General features: G+C 41.3%; 1 protein-coding gene across 1 annotated transcript in view; it reads left to right on the top strand.

Moving 5' to 3' along the window:
• Window positions 1–15299, top strand: part of SAXO1 (stabilizer of axonemal microtubules 1) — a gene marked incomplete at its 5' end in the record, with an annotated part of 37059 nt that extends 21760 nt beyond the window's left edge. The window contains 3 exons of the mRNA XM_081943835.1: window positions 5934–6113; window positions 8194–8423; window positions 14292–15299. Coding sequence (XP_081799961.1) covers window positions 5934–6113; window positions 8194–8423; window positions 14292–15295 — 1414 coding nt within the window. The 3' untranslated portion in view covers window positions 15296–15299. The remainder of the gene's footprint in view (window positions 1–5933; window positions 6114–8193; window positions 8424–14291) is intronic.
• Window positions 15300–20445: the final 5146 nt, after the last annotated feature.

Below are 20445 nucleotides of genomic sequence, written 5' to 3'. Positions count from 1 at the left end.
CGAAGAAAAAGAACTAGAAAAAATAATGAAATATCGCGACCTGACCATCGAAACTACACAGCTATGGATGAAGCATGTAACAGTGATACCCATTGTCATCGGGGCACTTGGCACCATGTCCAAGAATTTTACAAGAGACATCAACAAATTGCAGCTTCCTGCAATAACACCAGCGGAACTGCAAAAAACTGCGCTACTCGGAACATCTTATATTTTAAGAAGGTACTTGGTTGATACCTGGGACTCTGGCAGCAAACCGTATCAACCATTAGCACCAGTCACTGATATTTGTGATGCATTTTTGAATGTTGAGTTGGCTGAGTTTCATGTTTAATGAATAAAGTTGTTATAATAATAATAATAATAATAATAATAATAATAATAATAATAATAATAATAATAATAATAATAATAATATCATAAGATAAGATACTGTAAGATAAGTGATTGTCATTTTTAAACTTTTTTTTAGTAAGGTGACAGTGCAAAGCTGTGGAGCACATCAAATCAGGAATAGTGGTACAGGTAGTCCTTGCTTACAAACATTTGTTTAGTGACCAAAGTTAAAACATCACTGGGGAAAAAGTGACTTACGACCAGTTTTCACACTTTAGGACCATTGCAGCCTACCTCGTGGTCATGTGATCAAAATTTGGACATTTGGCAGCTTTATTTATGACTGTTGCACTGTCCCAGGTCATGTGATCACCATTTGTAAGCTTCCCGTCCGGCTTCCGACAAACAAAGTCAACGGGGGAAGCCATGTCTACCAACTTGTCTGATCCGTGTTAGGAGCTTATGTGGAAAGAATTTGAAATGGTGATCAAACACAGAACATTTAGAGGTAAGAAAATCTGGAAGAATAGAAGGCTGACCACAGGAAGCCTTCGGCTTACGGCCACAAGTGAGCCCTACATTTCTATTGTTAAGTGAGTTTTGCCCACTTTACGACCTTTCTTGCCTCCGTTGTTAAGCGAACCACTGCAATTGATGAGTTAGATGAACCTGGTTTTTAATGAACCTGGCTTCCCCATTGACTTTGCTCATCCGAAGGTCTCAAAAGGTGATCACATGACCTTGGGACACAGCAATGGTCATAAATATGAACCAGTTGCCAAGCATTTTGAAGCTTGATCCCATGATCATGGGAATGTGTTCTGACCGAGGTTTCCTGAGAGCATGAAGCAAATTTCTTGTCCCAACAAAAAAAAACCCTTTATTAATTGACTGTGAATTTCTGCTCATTCATATCCAACAAAGTCTTTCAAGGGAGGATTTACAATCACAGACCTTATTTGGCTTGGAGAGCTGACAGGCCGTATCTGCAAAACTTGGCAAGGAGTCTCAGAGAGTCATGAACCAATTAAGCGAATTGATGTCTCCTGCAAACTCCACTCCCCTTTCGCTCCTCTTTTATTTCCTCTGGAAGGGGCCATTCATCGTCCACCTGTGACCTTACTTCCAAGTCAACCCCTGTTCTTTAGCTATTCCCTTCGTCTGCTCACTCTGCGCATATGCACACTGGGAAAAGGCTCCAGCTGTTCATCTGCCTCATTGATGTCTGACTCTGAAGGCAGCTGATAACTGGCATATGGCCCTGACCCCCTCTCTGCCTCCGACATAGAGTCCTCATCAGAGCCTTTCCCAGACTCCAGGACTGGCCTAGGTTCCTCCCCAACCTCCTCACTGTCCAAATCTGCTACCAGCTCCACTAGCCGCTGATGGGCCACAACAGAATGCTGCAAAGGTTGTAACTGTGAAAATTGGTCATACGTCAATTTTTTCAGTGCCGTTGTAACTTTGGACAGTCACTAAGTGAATTGTTGTAAGTCAAGGACTACCTGTACTGTATGTTCTTACTTTATTGACAAAATAAAGTAAGAATATACAGTAGTATGTACTTAGTAGGCTACTAAGAGAGCTGGAGAGTTGTAGAATTTAAAAATATAAAGATTGATTTGGACCAGGGAAAGTTATTACGTTTTCTGGGATAATTTTGACCTGTTGCTTTCTGTCCAACTAAACAGGAGTGTTATGAAATAGAGGACAACATCCCAAACATTTTCCAATAAATCCATTAACTCTGCGGATAACATTTGTTTTAGATCAAACCGATAGCAACGTTCAGCATTATATCAACAAAATGTTATGACATACAACCGATGCTTTCATTCTGGAAAAGTTTAATTGCAACACACAACCTACACACAATCCATCTGTGCAGCCTGTACACAGAGGGTCTACAACACCGTACAAAAAAAGTCCCCAGCCAGTTGATATCAATCTCGTACCTCATTCCAGCAGTGGTGGGATCCAAATAATTTAACAACCAGTTCTCTGCCCTAATGACCAGCTGGATAGGCATGGCTGGGTGGTCATGTGACTGGATATGCATGGCCAACTTGACATCACTCATGTTGAGGGGTGCTTCTCCTTGCCTGGACTCTCATGACCGTGGGAATGCTGCAACGGTCGTAAGTGTGAAAAACGGTCATAAGTCACTTTTTTCCAGTGCCATTGTAACTTTGAATAGTCACTAAATAAACTGTTGTAAGTCAAGGATTACCTGTACAAAAATACAAAAAGTTGCTTTGCTTGCAAAAAGCTGCCCTAAATACCAATCATTGGATTAGAAATACCTATAACCGGGAGTTACAAACCAGGCAGGGTGCCAGAGCACCTTGAGGAATTAAAATAGTTAAAATGCAGTGACTCTTGCTCATAAAGTGAAACCCTTTAGCAGAGAGGTCTTTTTATGCTCTCCAGAAAGAGCACACCCAGGAGAAGCAAACCTTAGATCCATTTGCACCACTTAAACTTGACAACTGACTCATATTTTTGGCGCTTGCAGTGTCCCGGGGTCATGTGATCATCTTTTGTGACCTTCTGAAAAATGAAAGTCAATGGGGAAGCCAGATTCACGTAACAACCGGGTTACTAACTGAACAGCTACAGTGATCCGCTTAACAAACGTGGCAAGAAGGGCCGTAAAAGGGCCCCCAACTCACTTAACAGCTGTCTCGCTTAGCGACAGAAATGTTGGGGCTCAATTGTGGTCGTAAGTCGAGGACTGCCTGCAGTTCTGATCCCACTTCAGGGATTCACACTGAGTACTTGAGGAGTTGCACACCAATTGGACCATCTTCTAATCAGCTGCTTGAACTTGGAAATGCATTTTCATAGAGATGATGTCATGCGTTAGGCAGCCTTGACAGCATAAGCCATGATAAATGCGATACATGTAACTTCTTGCTCTCTCTCTGCTAATTGTATATTCAGCTGGCAAGTTAGGCCAGAATAATTACAGTCATTATACAATACATGTCTATATAGTAAGAAAGCCTCAGTGGAAATTCTTCCAGATAGAGGTGTGTGGAATTGGACTTTTTATTGCACCCGAAAAGCTGCTCCTTATTTTGACCGATCAGTCGCCTAATTAAAGCAATTGCTTGTAGCATTAGTTCTTTTGCCCGCAGTGTAGAATCAAATTGCCACCTTACAATGTTTCTGCTTCTGCGTTCTGTGAATTTAATAAGAGGCTGATCTCTCCTTGTCTGTTTGTTTCTAGGCTTTTCCATACTAGAATTTTTTCCCCCCTGTTAGGTAGCGGTGGGTTAAGTCTTTTTAAAAAATCAAAAGCAAGATGAGAACAGCGGCCACAGTAAACGATGGAAACAGAGGTGGTATTCAGCAGGTTCTGACCACTTCTGAAGAAATTTTGAGTAGTTCGGAGAACTACCTCTGACTGGCCCCGCCCCCATCTATTCTCTGCCTCCCGTGTCCCAGCTGATCCGGAGGAAATGGGGATTTTGCAGTAACCTTCCCCTGCCATGCCCACCAAGCCATGCCTCCAAAACATGTAACGCCCACCAAGTCACGCCCACAGAACCAATAGTAAAAATTGTTTAATCCCACTGAATGGAAACATTCGTGAAACTCCAAAAGAGTTCAGTTTTCTAAGGATTTCAGATTTCATTGTGTTAAATTTGTAGGCTAGGATACTGCAAAAATGTTCAATCTTCAACACAGCTGTGTACAGATTGTTCTTGACTTACAACAATTCTTTTAGTGACTGTTCCAAAGTTACAATGGCACTGAAAAATGGGACTGATTATCATTTTTCACAGCTATGACCTTTGCAACATCCCCATGATCATGTGATCAAAATTCAGATGCTTGGCAACTGCTTCATATTTATGACTGCTGTTGTGTCCTGAGATCATGTGATCACTTTTTGCAAACTTCTGACTAGCAAAGTCAATGGAGAGCCAGATTCGTTAAGACCTGGATTACTAATTTATCAGTCATCTGGTTCTTAAGAGCCGTGGTGGCATAGGGATTAGAGGGCAGTACTGCCGGCCACTTCTGCTGACTGCCGGCTTCTTGCAATTTGGCAGTTCGAGTCTCACCAGGCTCAAAGTTGACTCAGCCTTCCATCCTTCCGAAGTCGGTAAAATGAGGACCCAGATTGTTAGGGGCAATAGGCTGACTCTGCAAATGGTTTAGAGAGGGCTATAAGGCACTGTGAAGTGCTATGTAAGTTTAAGTGCCATTGCTATTGCTATCAACTGCTGTGATTCACTTAAGAACTGTGACAACAAAGCTCATAAAATGGGACAAAACTCATTTAACAAATGTTTCACAGAAATTTTGGCCTCAATTGTGGTGAAAGGTCAAAAATTACCTGTATTCCCTGATTCCCAATGTGGTTAATAGGAGAACTGTCCCTAAACGCAGTTACCTTCGCTTGAAGTAACAAGCAACATCAAAGAGTTATTTCTTCAACCACACTGAATAAATTGTGGATATGCACAGCTGTTGTGATCACATTATGTTCACCCATCTCCCATTTCACTTTTTTTTCCTGCCTTCTCATTGTGGTTTGGCTGCAAACACCTAATGTTTTACAAATTGACTTCTAGCCATATAAAGTGAATGCCAATTAAACAGTTTCTCCCTGATGAAGAATTAAATCCAGTATAATTTTGTAGTAGGTAGGAAATCTGTACCTCTCCAGATGTCACTTGACACTGCCTCTACTTAGCCTTATTCCAGATGGCAAGTCATTAGGGATTATGGAACAGTAGCCCAATGTTTTCTCAAATTGTATAGATGTTATCTCTCTCCTCTCTTCTACTTCAAAATGAAGTAGAAAGGAGAATTTTTCATCAATCAGGAGGACTAAACATTTGGCATTTGCAGGATGTTTCTGTGTTATAATTTGAACCAATTTTTTAATTTATCTAGGAATGTTTCAGTTTATTTCCATTTATGTCATCTGGAGAGATTCTACATTTTAAAATTCAAAGGGAACCGTATTTCCTTGCATGTTGGTGGGTCAAAGCAAGTATACATTGAATTGTAATCTAGGAAGCACAGATTTGTTTTTGGGTTCAGTTGCTGAAATTCCCTGAGTTTAATTTCATTTGTGGTTTTTTTTATTAAAGCATCCACATTTAATCCATAAACGGGTTTTTAATTTTGTAATTTTATTTAGGGGATTTTAAATTGTGATTTTAATTGTTTCCACTCATCTGTCTACCTCCTCCACGTACACGTATACGTCTTTATTCTTGTGTATGTTTTGTCCATATTTGTATTTTATGTGTTTTTATTGTACGCCGCCCCGAGTCCTTCGGGAGAGGGTGCGGCTAACAAATAAATTATTATTATTATTATTATTATTATTATTATTATTATTATTATTATTATTATTATTATTATTATTATTATTATTATTATTATTATTATTATATCAGCAGTGCTCCTCTAGTTCACTGTTCGATACAGGTTGATTTCAAATCTCTCCAGGATATTTGGAGTTATGTGTTCTGACCAGAAATGATATTCTATTTTCTTCACTACCGGTTCGGTAGCAGGAGTGTGCACGCATCTTGGTGAACACTAATTATTCTTTTTTTCTTCTTCAACAGACGCCATCACTGTCCTCATCTACCAACCAGGCTCTTTGACACGAATGAGAAGCCATGTCTCCTTTCCGAGTATATGGAAAAATACCCCCTTTATTCCAACACCTTACCTAGGGAATCATGCAAGCCCACCAACGAGTACCAGAAGCAGCCAGTGCCAATGGAAGCCCTCTCAACAACCAAGTAAGATAACAGAAATAGAAGTGTCCATGGAGATTCCCAATCACCCAGGTTATGGCTGTCCCAAAGGTGCTTTTTTCAAGGGGCAACTGGACTTTCTTTAAGATGTTTCACTTCTCATTCAAGAAGCTTTTTCAGCTCTGCCTGGATGGTGGAGAATAGGAGGATTTATATTCCTTGCAGACAGCTTTCTGCAAAGAATGTAAATGACCTGCCATCTGCAAGGAATATAAATCCTTCCATTCCCCAACATCCAGGCAGAGCTGAAGAAGCTTCTTGAATGAGAAGCAAAATGTCTTCAAAGAAATACCAGAAAGTCCACTTGCCTCTTGAAATAGCACCTTTGGGACAACAGAAATGGAAACAAAGGGAGGGCTATCAGATCCATCCTGCAACTATCCAAATGACCACCGGGTGGGAGCAGAGAGAGTTCTCTGTGTAATGGCTGTCATCAAGTGGTCATCTGAATTGCAGAGCTAGTAGCCCCCAAAGAGGAACTGTTAAATGCCAATGGTTGTGGACTTGAATGCATAGTTGTATATATCTATGAGGGTTTTTTTTTGGGGGGGGGGGAATAATGTTGCAATGCATCCTTCTTGCCCCAGTTGTGGATGATAACAGTAAGTTTCATTATTATCCGAATGCTTCTGGATGAGGTCTTTAACTGTATATTTGGGCAGATGCCTTCATGAAATATGAGAAATGAATGCAGATATAACTGCCTCTCACTTGGTAAACCGACTGGGCTTTCCTACTGCTTCTTTGCCAACAGGAAAGAAAAGTTGAAGGTATACACAAATCCACTTAGTTGGGGTTGTCCATCTGAAAAAATTCCTTCCTGAATGGGAAAACCAGAGCTGAGGAATAGCCAAGTCCATCCTCTTTCTTATAACTTTGTTGCTATTGTTTTAGCCATGACTATAGGCTTCTGAGCCATTCTCCTGTACTACCTGCTGAGTAAATTTGGATGTCCCACAACTGAGGCACGCAAAACAGGTTCAAGTGCTATCTTTATACACCAGTGCAGTGGTGGGTTCCGGATCCCGGTGCAACCGGTACGGTGCAACGGCGCCCGGCGTCCACCACATGCACGCGCGCAGCACACGAATGCGTACTTACCACCTGCGATGCTCCGTGACGCTCCAGCTGCTTGGCAGAGCATTGTTACTCCGTGCGTGTGCGCGGAAGCCCCAAAAAGCTCAATTACCAGTAAGGAGTGTGGGCAGGTGAGTGGGCCCTCCGGAGCACCATACCGGAACAGTACCCGGTGCTCCCAGCAGGCACCAGTACGTCTGTACCAGGGCGTGCCGGTCGTAACCCACCAGTGGCAACTAAAAACAGCATGAGTGCTTTTTCATGCAATGTTTTTGTACTGTATTGTTTTTGTAGTTTAGTGTTAACTCAGTAAGCAAATATTTAAACTGGGTATCTCTATTGAGCTAAAGCATTTTATAAGAAAGTACTTTTATTCACTACTGTCAGTAGACAATTTTAAAAAACTATTGCCAATAGATCTTGAAGAAGAAAAAGTTAATCTGTCCCTCACAAAACCCTGTAATCCTTAAATTGACTTAAAAAAAAACACAATTAACTAAATAAAAAGGCCTTTTTTTGAAATTATTATTATGCCAACATTTGTTGATTGATGGAGTACAGTAAAAGTTGTATCATCACAATTCAAGCAATAGTCTCTGCACCTTTGCCCTATTGTGCATTTGTTTAAAAGCTTCCTACAATACAGAAAGTATCCATTGGTAGATTCTGCTGCTCAGTCTTTCCAAAGTGGAAAGATTTTGGACTCTTATGCCACTTTAAAAAAAAATATATCTGTAAGAAATAATACAACAACCTGAAAGCTAAAAGTATCCCCAAATCTCTGATAAGCAAAAAGAAAATTAACAGCGGGAACTTTTTCGGTATGAGTTAGGCAGGGTTTATGTGAATTTTAGAAGCAACATTCTGGGAGGTTTAGATTAGTTTTGCTTAAAGTAGTCATTAAAATCTATGGGATGGCTTGGAAACATGTCAAATGGTTTTCAATAGGACTGTTTTAAGTTAAGCACAACCGTCGGCATACTACAAGCTTAATGAGCGCTGTTGATGTTTACAGGAGAGATTATATCCCGCATGAAGTCTTCCGTATTATACAGAAACCTCCTGATAAATATGTCAAGAGCAATGAATGTATGGACCTACAGTCTACATATAGACAAGACTATAACCCATACTCCTTTTCTCGAGTGGGTCCTTGCATGCCCCAGGAACAAAGGCTTTTTTCTTCAGAGAAGATGACTACAGTCCCGACATATAAAAGTAAGAGTTGAAAAAATAATTGGAAATATTTTAAATGCATTAGGCATCAATTTTTCTCAATAACCTCCCAAATGGGAATAATTATTCCACCTTCCAAGCTGGCATGCTTTAAAGGGGTGCTTTAAAAAGTGCAAATGCTTAAGACCCTTACACAGGTCACATATGCTGGTTTTCTCCCATCCCTCTCCTTGGTGTTTTATGGTGTATCACCTTTTGGGGTATCGGGGGTACTTTGGAAGAGATGTGAGTGAAATAATGGGGGATTGACTATATGTGATCAAATCACACCTACATCAATGATTAAGGAGGAAACAAAATCATTCTTGTAGGCCAATCATCAAGATGTAATAGGACTCATTCCATAGGTCTCAGTCACAAGAAGATTGTCTACTAGTTAAGATCCATAGCAAATATGAAAGGGAGAGAAGGATCCTATCAAACCATTTCTCCGTTCAGCAGAACTAGGAGTCTGCCAACCCTTCTTCATGACAACTTTATCCAAACAATCGGATCCTAGTGAGGGCACATGGGTGCCATTACTCTTCCTTTACAATGACAAAAAATGACAATAAACAACTCCTGTTCTCCCTTGATGTGTCTCAGATATATGTAATATCTGGACAGTCTGACTTATTATCTCAAATGTGTGGATCGACATGAATCGATTTCTCTATTGGTGGACTTTCATGATATGATATGAGCCATATGCAACTCTTGGTCAAAGGTCTGTACTATCTAGAGCAGCCTTTAACTGAGGATTTGAAGAGCTCGCAGGAAATGCAGCTTCACCACATTTGGTTGCAATTTGCAAGATTTTTCAAAATACCTGCAAGTGGAAATAATCTTCAAATAATTGGTCCCATGATCTTATTCTGTATTGTAGTGATTCATCCTTTAAGGTCGGAAGCTCACCAGCTTTCAAGGGTATGATAAAGCCAGCAATCTTTCATATCCAGCCAATTGGACGGCCTATAAGGAAAACCAGCTCTCCCTTAAAATACATTCAAGGTGCATAGTATATGCATGCATGAGTTGCTTCCTCCTAGGGGCAGTTGCTGCCATGAACACATGAATATCCATGGAAATGAATGGGAACACACAATCAAGAGACCACAAGGCCAGCTCAGAAGGGAATGTGATAGGGATAGAAACTGTGTACTATACAAAATAATCAATTAAGTTGCACACACAATGGTGCCACACTGCAGCCCCAACTAGGGATACATTAGAAGATTGAAAAGAAAATATATTACAGTGAACATACCACAACTTTACAGCATTATTATTCCTTTAGTTTAATCTGGCCATTCATCAAGTTATACAGACAAAGAATCAGCTCTCCCTTAAAATACATTCAAGGTGCATAGTATATGCATGCATGAGTTGCTTCCTCCTAGGGGAAGTTGCTGCCATGAACACATGAATATCCATGGAAATGAATGGGAACACACAATCAAGAGACCACAAGGCCAGACAAAGAATCAGTGCTAATGACTTTGTATGTCACCTCTTCTTACTCTGAAATTCCTGATAAGGGAACAAAGTTGTAAAATGATTGGATCATACATTATGAGCAGATTGTTTTTGATCTGGTGGATCTGCTTCTAATTTGTTAAGCGTCTTCCTTGTCTTATGAACTGATACTTCCAGCTTTCACTGTTCTCATAGCTTATTTTTCAAGTGGGTAAACTATGTCTGGTTTAAGACCAGCCATGGGAAAACTGAAGCCTTCTAAATTTTGGCCTTGATCAATCTGGAATTGCGCCGCCTGCGGTTCGATCTAAGCATAGGACACAAAATTGTCAGCTATAACATCTTGCCTGTCAACTACTTCTTCAGCTCCAACCACAATAATACACGGGCAATCAATACAAACTCAAGGTAAACCACTCCAAACTCGATTGCAAAAAATACGACTTCAGCAACAGAGTGGTCAATGCCTGGAATGCTCTACCTGACTCCGTTGTTACATCCTCAAACCCTCACAGCTTTAACCTTAAACTGTCTACCTTGGATCTCACCCCATTCCTAGGAGGTCCGTAAAGGGGGCATTCATAAGTGCACCAGCGTGCCTACCGTCCCTATCTTACTGTCCCCATTTATCTGTATTTACTTCCTTTGTTCATGTTTATGTTCATACCTATATGTGTTATCTTGTACATGTTTGACAAACAAACAAATAATAAATAAACAAACAGCAAGACCACTTCTTTCAGAATCCCCAGCCAGTCAGTGGTCCTGGTGCCTGGCAATGATGGGCTGTTGGAATCCTACAACATCTGAAAGATCACCATGTCTCAAATCTGCTGTTTCTGCCTTTTCTCCAACATGCTCTATCTTATAGTCCTCTTCCATGATACATCAAGCCGTGTTAGATTCATCTTTTAAAAAATAAATTCCTAGCACTGTTTCGATGCATTGTTTTGATGCATTGATTGCGACTGAAATTGCCCAGCTGCCTTGCTGACAGACCCTGATGTCATGGACTGAGAATAAATGACTGGCCCAGAGTCACCCGGATGGCTTTCAGGCTTAAGCAGGACTAGAATTCACAGTCTCCTGGTTTCTAGCCTGGTATCTTAACTGAATTTGCTCTCCTATTTATTCTTTTTAGATTACCTATTGTAGTTGGGTCCCCCCCCCCCGTTTTTAGTATGAGTTGCAAGAATTCAGCTTTCTCCTCCTTTCCTGAATCAAGAACAGTTAAATACTGCATGCCAATGCTTATGTATGGTCATTGTGATCCGCACATCACCTGGCCTACCATTTCATACCTTTTTATCTCCTGCAGTATATTCTGTTTTGCAAACGTGACAATCTTAGATTGTGTGGACTTCAATTCCCAGAATTCCAGTCCCCCACTCCCCACTATAGCATGGCAGTCAAAAGGGAAGCATAAGGATTTCCTCAATTCAACTTCACTCCTAATAATTACATGAATGTAAAGTGGTTTGCCAGTATCTCCTTCCAAAATGATTTATTAACTTCCTGTTTGTCCACAGTCCTAGAATTTCCTAGGGATTCAGTCTTGTCTATGGCTTGAAAATTTGCCATTTACATGAAGGTTATTCATCTACAGATAATTCTGGGATAATAATGAATGGAATGGAATAGAACAGAGTTATAGAGTAATATATAATGTATAGTATAGTATAGTATAGTATAGTATAGTATAGTATAGTATAGTATAGTATAGTATAGTATAGTATAGTATACTATACTATACTATACTATACTATAATATAATATAATATAATATAATATAAAACATAACATAACATAATATAATATAATATAAGTATAATATAGGTATAATGTAGACAAGTCTATACTAGAATGCAGAATAAGTGTAGTATTAAGAAAAAAATAGCCATAAAATTAATCTAAGAATATTAAACACGATAGACTAACTACTAAGCAGGATGAACTGCCTATAAGTGATATGATAAAATATCTGAATTCCTTGCAGTTTTGCAGTGCACTGTTTTAGTTTTTTTCATTAACTCTGAGATACAGTGTTCTCTCCAGAAAGGGAGATAATTTTAGAGTTCCTTTGTCAATGCTGATGACTGCCTGAGCCATGTCACACATGGTTTCAGTTCAATGTCTTTTTTTGCTCTGTGATGTCCTATTTTTTTTTTCAAAATCCTGGTACACAGGAAGCCATTGTTACTTCCTGCAGAAGACTTTTAAAGGACACTAAATTTGCAAACCTCACTTTCTAATCAGTTTCGGAACTTGTTCATTAGCTACATCTAAGCTATTAGAGACCTTCAAACTGATGATTTTGAAAACGCCAGGTGAGTCTACCTTCAGTCCTGAATGGAATTAAATTTTAATCATAATGTTCTGAATTTAAAGAATCTAAAATAAACAGCTAAATAAGATCTTGATCTTAGAGAGCTAGAAGCAGATTTAAGGTGCAGATAAAATTGGAGTATTATACTTTTACAATAAGATTTTGGAATTAATTGTAAAGAAGAAACAACTCCTCATGGAAAATAGATTCTGTTTCGATTTTTACAAGACAAAACGAAGATAAATAATTTCATTGATTCAAAAACTGGATACTAGAGGGAATTTTGGATCAAGGTTAAAACAATGGAATCTCTGTGGACACCAGGACTGAAAAAATTGAGTTTTTTATGGATTTTTCCATAGCTAAGAGATGACATTTGGGATGAAGAGATAAATGTTTATATCTTTTAAGGGAGTGGAGTCCCTTAATGTAAATTTGTTTACATTTGTTGTGACGAAGGCTGGAAATCTTTATACATTTATTCCCTCTTTATTATATTTTTATTCTTTTTCCTTCTTTCTCTTTTTTCTTGCACTTTTTACTTCTTTCGATTCTCTTTTTAAAAGTTTTTTTGCATTATTACTGCAATCCAATTTTTTAATAAAATTATATATGTAGAAAAAGATTTCAACTGACACCAGAATCGAGAGGAATTTAAGATTTGAATCCCATCTTTGAAGCAATGAGCAAGAACTCAAATGTCTCTTACTTTTTCAGCTTATTTATAGAAGCCTGTATATTTCAAGTCAGTTCAATGTTTAAGAAGGAGAAGAAATGTCATCATCTTTAGAAGTTAGAAAGCCCTGGAGAACCTTGTGAGATATTTCCCTAGTTTCATCCAAGATAAGATTAGTAAATCTGAATGGCAAAACTAACACAAACTTTTCACTATCTGCTAATTACATGAAGTTTTCTAGGCCAGAATGGTAAACCTGAAAAAAGCCAATTTCCACATGCTTGAAAGGAAACCGCTTTTGCAGTTAAGGCTTACAATGAAAAAAATGTACAAACTACATTAGGATCGGTGGCTTTGGATGCAAAGTACAAGTTCCAGATCTCTTGAATTGTCCTTAAAATGGATGCCAGGAGTAGAAGGCCTCCAAGGTTAGCTTGCTGTTTCATTATGAAGGGGCCATCTATCTTTCCAGATTCTACTTGCAGGTGTTTGGCGGGACTGTATTCCAATCTTACTTCTATGCTAGCAATGGGATTTTTCAGGATTACCTCCAAGTCAGTGCTGACACCAAGCCACTCCCTGGGAAAGTCCCTGCAGTTTTCTTGGTATGGTTTTTCAGAGGTGGTTCACCATTTGCCTGCTTCCTAGGGCTCAGAGAGAGGGACTGCCTTAAAATCAGCCAGCTGACTTTATGCGTAGGATAGGATTAGGACAGGGGTGTCAAACTGGATTTCTTGGAGGGCCGGATCAGCATTGTAGTTGTCCTCCGCAGGCCGGCTGGTGGTGGGGGAGACAGGATGGACACCCTCTTGCAGCACCCTGCTGGCCAAAATGGGGTACGGGGGAAGGGCACAGGCAGTCACCGCACACCCCATTTTCAGCCTGGACGGCTTCTTGCAGCACCCTGCTGGCTAAAACAGGATGGTGGCCCTCTGCACCCCATTTTCACTAGCAGAGGTACTACAGGCTGGCTATTTTCAGGCCGCCCCCGCAGGCCAGATCTAAGCACCCCGTGGGCCAGATCCGGTCCGTGGGCCTTGACACCTGTGGACTAGGACTTAGGATATAACGGTTTCTAGCTGAAGTCTTAACCACCTATGCTCTCTGGCAATGGGATAGTAACATAATATTGATAAAATTAGAAATAACAAAATGATGAGTGTATAGTTGGCTGATTCCATATTCATTCCATTAACAATTCCCATGACTCCATCTTTATGTGGTTTACTGCTAAATAGTCATTTGCCATCATTCCAATAGAAAAAGAACCATTTTCATTTTTTTCCTGTCCTATTGTTTGCTTGAATGCAGTAAAATTGCTCTTTATTAGCATGGAGGCGGGAATGTTTGAGAGTAATGAGCTCCCCTTTAATCACATCTGCTTACATTTCAGCTGATTATGTGGCATGGAATCAGGCGAAAAGAGAGATGATTAAACCAGAGAACAATTACCGTCCACCGGAAAAAAAATTTGATCACAGGACCACTAACCAGGATGCTTACCCATACAAAGGGCTGGTCACCACCAAGAGCTTTAAGCCTGTGAGGTCTCTTCCCACCTCAAAGGTCCCCTTGGAGAGCATGACCAATTATAAGTTGAATTATGTCCCTCACTGCATCCCAGAACGCTACGTCCATACCCAAGAGCCATTCAAGAGCTGCGACATTCCATTTGATGGGCTCACCACCCACAATCTTTCTTATAAAGGGTTAGCAGGAGAGCCAGCAAAGTCCGCGAAACCAGATTATGTCAAGCCAGACTCAGGCAATTTTACAGGCACTACTGAATTCAAGGAGAAGTTCTTAGCATGGCCAGTAGCTGCTCGCATCACCAGGAAGCCAGTGGTTTACACTCCTCCTAAAGAGAGGATGGACCTCCAGACGACAGTGCAGACCCATTATGGAGATCCTCATGGGCGCCCGGCAACTTCGTGTAAACCCTTGGCCCGGGTTGCCGAACACACAGAACCCTTTGGCAACCTCTCCACTATGAAGCAAGACTTCCAGCATTGGCAGTCCGAAAGACCCAAGCCCATTGTGCCACATTGTGAGATCACCTTGCCCTCCGAGCCCATGGACCTGATGACCTCCTTCCAAACCCATTACATTCCTCACCCGCTCCCTTCCATCAAGAGCTTCCGGCCCTGCTTGCCAGCGACCAGACCTCATGTGCCGTTTGTTCAGGCCACCACCTACAGCACAAGTTACACAGCAAAGGACGTGCATATATGCCCTGCCTCTTTCAAAGAGCCACCTGGTTACGTTTTCGATAAGATCGATGATGGCGGCCACAGGCGGTTCCGAACGTCAACCGGGATGCAGTCCCGACGTGCGTCGAACTCAAAGCTAGCGCTCTCTGGCAACCGGCTAAATCAAGACATAGAGGTGAAAGCTTGAAGGGTTCCTGCTTTGGAACAGACAGATGATTCTATTCTGTAATGAATGCAATTAATATAATACTAATTTCCTTGGGACGGACCATTTCTCAGGGAACTGGAAAAAATTAACGTTCTAGAAAAGCAAAATTGAGTGCCTGGTTGTTTTATTGAGCACTTTTTTAAAAAATACATACTTTAACCTTCATTTGGGTGACATTGGAGATATAGGTAGGGGTGAAATCAGTGTACCTTTGCTACCAGTTCAGTAGCAATGTGAGCGCATGAAGCAATGTGATGACGTCCAGGCGGGTGGGTGGAACCTGCTACCGAGCATGCCTGCAGAGGTAAGCAAACAGCGAGGGGGGGGGAAATCCGCTGTGCTACGCAATTTAGATTAGGTACAAACCAGGAAATCCTGCTTTCTAGCTAATATAAATCGTGCATCACAGCTGATTGTCGGAAATACCGGTTCTCCTGAACCGGTAGCATTTTTTTTGCAATTGATTCGGACGAACCAGTAGCATTTCACCCCTTGGTATAGGGCAATGAATCAAGGTAACTTAAATGGGCTAACTTACAGACTGTTGGGAGTCACAACTCTTTTGTGAATGAAAGTTGGGGAAATTGTGGGGACCTTAGCACTGCTGTCACTTCAGCTCTGCTGCCGCAATCATGTTATCTTCATTTCCAACCTTCTGTGACAGTTTCTGAGGAGACAATAGGGAAGCTGGCAGGAGCTGTAAAGTTGATTGTTGGGTTCCCTGCAACCGTCCCAATACTGAACTCTTTGCATGTGGGAAGCTTACAGGGAGAAAGTCAACGTGGAAGCCAGCAGGGAAGGGGGCAAATTGCTCAGCTATGTCTCCCCTAACCATGCGACCTCCCTCGGTGTCTCTGTACGTGCACTGGCCACTTGCACAGTCCATTGTTCTCTCCCCTATCTGGCTCCCAGTCACTTGCCTGCTGGCTTTGTGATCCTTAAGCCAATGGAACCTGATGTGGCAGGAAGGAGGAGGGGGGGAGGGAGGAAGAAAGGAGAATTGAAAAGGGAGAGAGAGAGAGGGAAGGAAGGAAGGAAGGAAGGAGGAGGAGGAAGGGGGGAAGAAAGTGAAAGAAGGAAGTAACAAAGAGGGATGGATGGGGGTATGGATTGGTGAATGGAGGAAGGAAGGAAGGAAGGAAGGAAGGAAGGAAGGAAGGAAGGAAGGAAGGAAGGAATCACGTAGGAAGGAAGAAAAAGATTTCGAACACACGTTGCCAACTTTTCACAAGGAAACCCAATGAGGAAATCAAGAGTAACTCACTCCCACTGATTTTTTTGGCCATTCTGTTTCTCTGTTTAGATAAGTATATAACTCTGAAACAATAACCAATGGTTAATGGTTTGTCTGGTATTAGTTACAGATGGAATGGTGGCCTTTATACAAATTGCTCCCATTGTTGGAATACCCTGCTAAGTAAGAGCCACCAGTAAGTACCGGTAGTTCCCTTTTAAGGAACATTTAAGCAATTGCTTCCTGCTGAGATCAAGTCAAAATTGATAAATTTGATCAAAGGTCATTCATGGCTGCTGAGGCTGGGACAATCTTGCTGGCTATTTTATTCTTTTGAGTTTCTAAATGGAATTTTAATTATAGTTTTCATTTAACTTTAATTATATTTCTATATTGATTTTACTTTTGTGGTAAGTCATTTTGTGCCTCTTTCAGTGGCAGGAGATAAGGTTGCTAATCAGAGGTGGGTTCCTACAGGTTTGGACTGGCTCAGCCAAATAGGTAGTAATTCGGCCGGATAAGTGACCATACCGGTTCTATCCTGGGCGCCGCCAACTTTATTTTCTGTTCTACACATGCGCAGAACAATCTTCATTGAAAAAATGTATTTTTCCTCTTTTTTAATGGTGTGTGCATGCCAGTCCCAGAGAGGTCCCAGAGGTGAGCCATTTTTCGCAAAAACGGAGGCATTTTTGCCTTCCCTCAGCCTCCAGCAGCACTCTGCAGGCTTCAGCAGGGCTGTGGGAAGGGGAAAATCCCTCAGTTTTTGTGAAAAACGGCCCGTTTTCCACCCATTTTTTGCACAAATGGGTGTTTTTGCCTTCCCCCAGCCCTGCTGAAGCCTGCCGAATGTTCCTGGGGGCCACGAAGGACAAACATTTCTTTTTCCTACTGGGTAGTTTTCAGGCACTCCCTCAGCTCCGGCGAGGCTGGAGGCCCCTCCCCCGTCAAAACTTTGCCACCATTTCAGTGGGCATGGCTTGGTAAGGGAGTCATGTGACTAAGTGTGCGTGAGTGATGTCAAGTTGGCCACGCCCGCTCAGTCACATGCCCTCTTTTAGCCACGCTCACCGAACTGTAGTAAACTGTAGTAAAACTGTAGTAAAATTTTTTGAAACCCACTTCTGTCGCTAATAAACAAACACATACCACATGAATACATGGATAATACTAAGAGGCCTCTTGGCTGGGGACATCAATGCCCTTGCTAAAAACACCATCCAGCTAATAAAGAAGCTCGAAAGAAACTCTCGTATCACAATGGCACAGAGTGCTCCCAGTTCCTGAAAGGCCTCTTTTAATTAGCAAATTTGCAATGGCCTTTTCTATCTATCTATCTATCTATCTATCTATCTATCTATCTATCTATCTATCTATCTATCTATCTATCTATCTATCTATCTATCATCTATCTATCTATCTATCTCTATCTCTATCTATCTATCTATCTATCTATCTATCTATCTATCTCTATCTCTATCTATCTATCTATCTCTATCTCTATCTCTATCTATCTATCTATCTATCTATCTATCTATCTATCTATCTATCTATCTATCTATCTATCTATCTATCTATCTAGTGGAGTGTGGTTAGGGGAAACCCAAAGCTAGCAAACCCATAAATGTTTCACTAATCAAAGTATTAGAAATTAATATCTGGCAATCACACAGGGTCTTTCCCTTAAACAAATATTAATACAATTAATATTTTAATTAATATTAATGGTTAATACAACTGAGTGAGTCCAAAGATATTTCACGAGAAGAGTCCCCCACTCCTCTGCTCGCAACAGAATACCTTATGCCACCAGGCTTGAAATTGTGGGCTTGTATAACCTAGAACTACACCGCCTTTGGCCTGACCTAAGTGTAGTACATAAAATTCTCTGCTACAATGTCCTACCTGCCAATGACTACTTCAGCTTCAACCACAACAATGCACAAGCACACAATAGATACAAACATAAGGTAAACCGCTCCAAATTCAATTGCAGAAAATACGACTTCATCAACAGAATGGTCAATGCCTGGAATGCACTACCTGACTCTGTGGTTTCTTCCCTAAACCCCCCCAAACTTTAACCTTAGACTATCTACTGCTGACCTCACCCCATTCCTAAGAGATCTGTAAGGGGGCGTGCATAAGCGCACCAAGGTGCCTACCGTCCCTGTCCTAATGTTCCCATTTATTCGTATCCATTTCACGTATTCATAATCATGTTTATACTTATATCTGTTATCTTATACAAGCTTGACAAATAATAAAAATAAATAAATAAATAATATGGGCTTAATAGATTGCTCGGGAGAAGGATAAGAGGAAATGTCAGATTTTTGGGGACAGCCAGTCCCCCTCCCACCACTTAATCCTTAGGCCAAGCACAGGAAGACTCCTCGCCTGGCAAGGGCAAACACACCTTCCCTTCATTAGCAATCAAACGATCTGAAGTTTCTCTGTGCACTTCAGCTCACCTGGCATTCCTGGGTCCCGACTGTGGGGTGGAGCATGAGGTCAAGCCCAGCTGGCGGGGAACCTCCCGGCCACAGACCGTTTTATAGGGTTGGAAGAGGGCATGAGAAATGTGTCTCTCCATCCCCAGGTGAGTTGAAGGCGAACATTTCTCCAGTGCAGAGTGTGCAAACGAGACCAGCTCTCCAGTCCCAAGCAGGCACATTAAATCACTGTCCTCCGACACTTAGTTCCTCCTCAGCCAGACATCTTTACTGCACGATGACTGCTAGTTTATATCGGATCAGCTCTTCCGGGCTCCAGTAATGCTGAGCTCTTTAAATCAGCCTGAAGCTGCTTCCTTGAAAACCAAGCCCAATTAAATACACCAGGGGTTATATTTGAGTTAAAAAGAAAAATGAAAAAAAAAAAGCTTGACTTAGCTGGGTCTTATATCAAACTACAATGAAAGGGGGAGGGACGTTTTAAGCTGAAAATAAAACTTGGTTTTCCACGAAGTTTGGAGATCTAACCTACTGTATAAGCATTTGCTTTCCAGCCCTTAAAGGGCACGTAGGAGTTCAGCAAGGTTTTACGGAGAAGGTAGGTATGCTGATGGCTGTGAGTTTTTGATCTGAAACTCCCTTTGTTGTTGTTAGTTGCGAACTTGTGTCTGATCCATCATAACCCCATGGACAATATTCCTCCAGGCCCTCCTGTCCACCACCATCCTCCGGAGTACATTTAAGCTCACGCCTACTGCTTCGGTGACTCCATCCAGCCACCTCATTCTCTGTTGTCCCCTTCTTTTCTTGTCCTCAATCTTTCCCAGCATTAGGCTCTTCTCCAGTGAGTCCTTCCTTCTCATTAGGTGGCCAAAGTATTCAAGTTTCATCTTCAGGATCTGGCCTTCTAAAGAGCAGTCAGTCCTCTAGGACTGATCGGTTTGATCACCTAGAGATCAGGAATTTGGGTCCAAGCCTATGATTGGTTACCTTGAATTAAAAGATGGCACTGAAAACCTCAGTCTCAGAATTTTTGCCTCTTTTGCCAGATGAATGTGGGCTGCTATATTATGCCATAAACAGGTTTCTAGTCACGTTCGTAAATATTTTAATTCTTTCTTACAGGTTGATGTTTCTCAAGATTTCTAATGTGAGCTTCTGAATGAACAGCAGGATCAAAGATGTCCGCGTTCAAACCATGCAGTCAAGACCAGAGGTGGTATTCAGCAGGTTCTGACCAGTTCTGGAGAAATGGTAGTGGAAATTTTGAGTAGTTCAGAGAACCGGTAAATACTACCTCTGATTGGCCCTGCCCCCATCTATTCTCTGCCTCCCGAGTCCCAGCTGATCGGGAGGAAATGGGGATTTTGCAGTAACCTTCCCCTGGAGTGGGGAGGGAATGGAGATTTTACAGTATCCTTCTCCTGCCATGCCCGCCA

This window comes from Natrix helvetica (genome assembly GCF_964273705.1).
Source record: "Natrix helvetica genome assembly, chromosome: 2".
Classification (NCBI taxonomy): Eukaryota; Metazoa; Chordata; class Lepidosauria; order Squamata; family Natricidae; genus Natrix; species Natrix helvetica.
The sequence above is the reverse complement of the archived record's forward strand: the minus strand, read 5'-3'. Positions and strand labels throughout refer to the sequence as shown.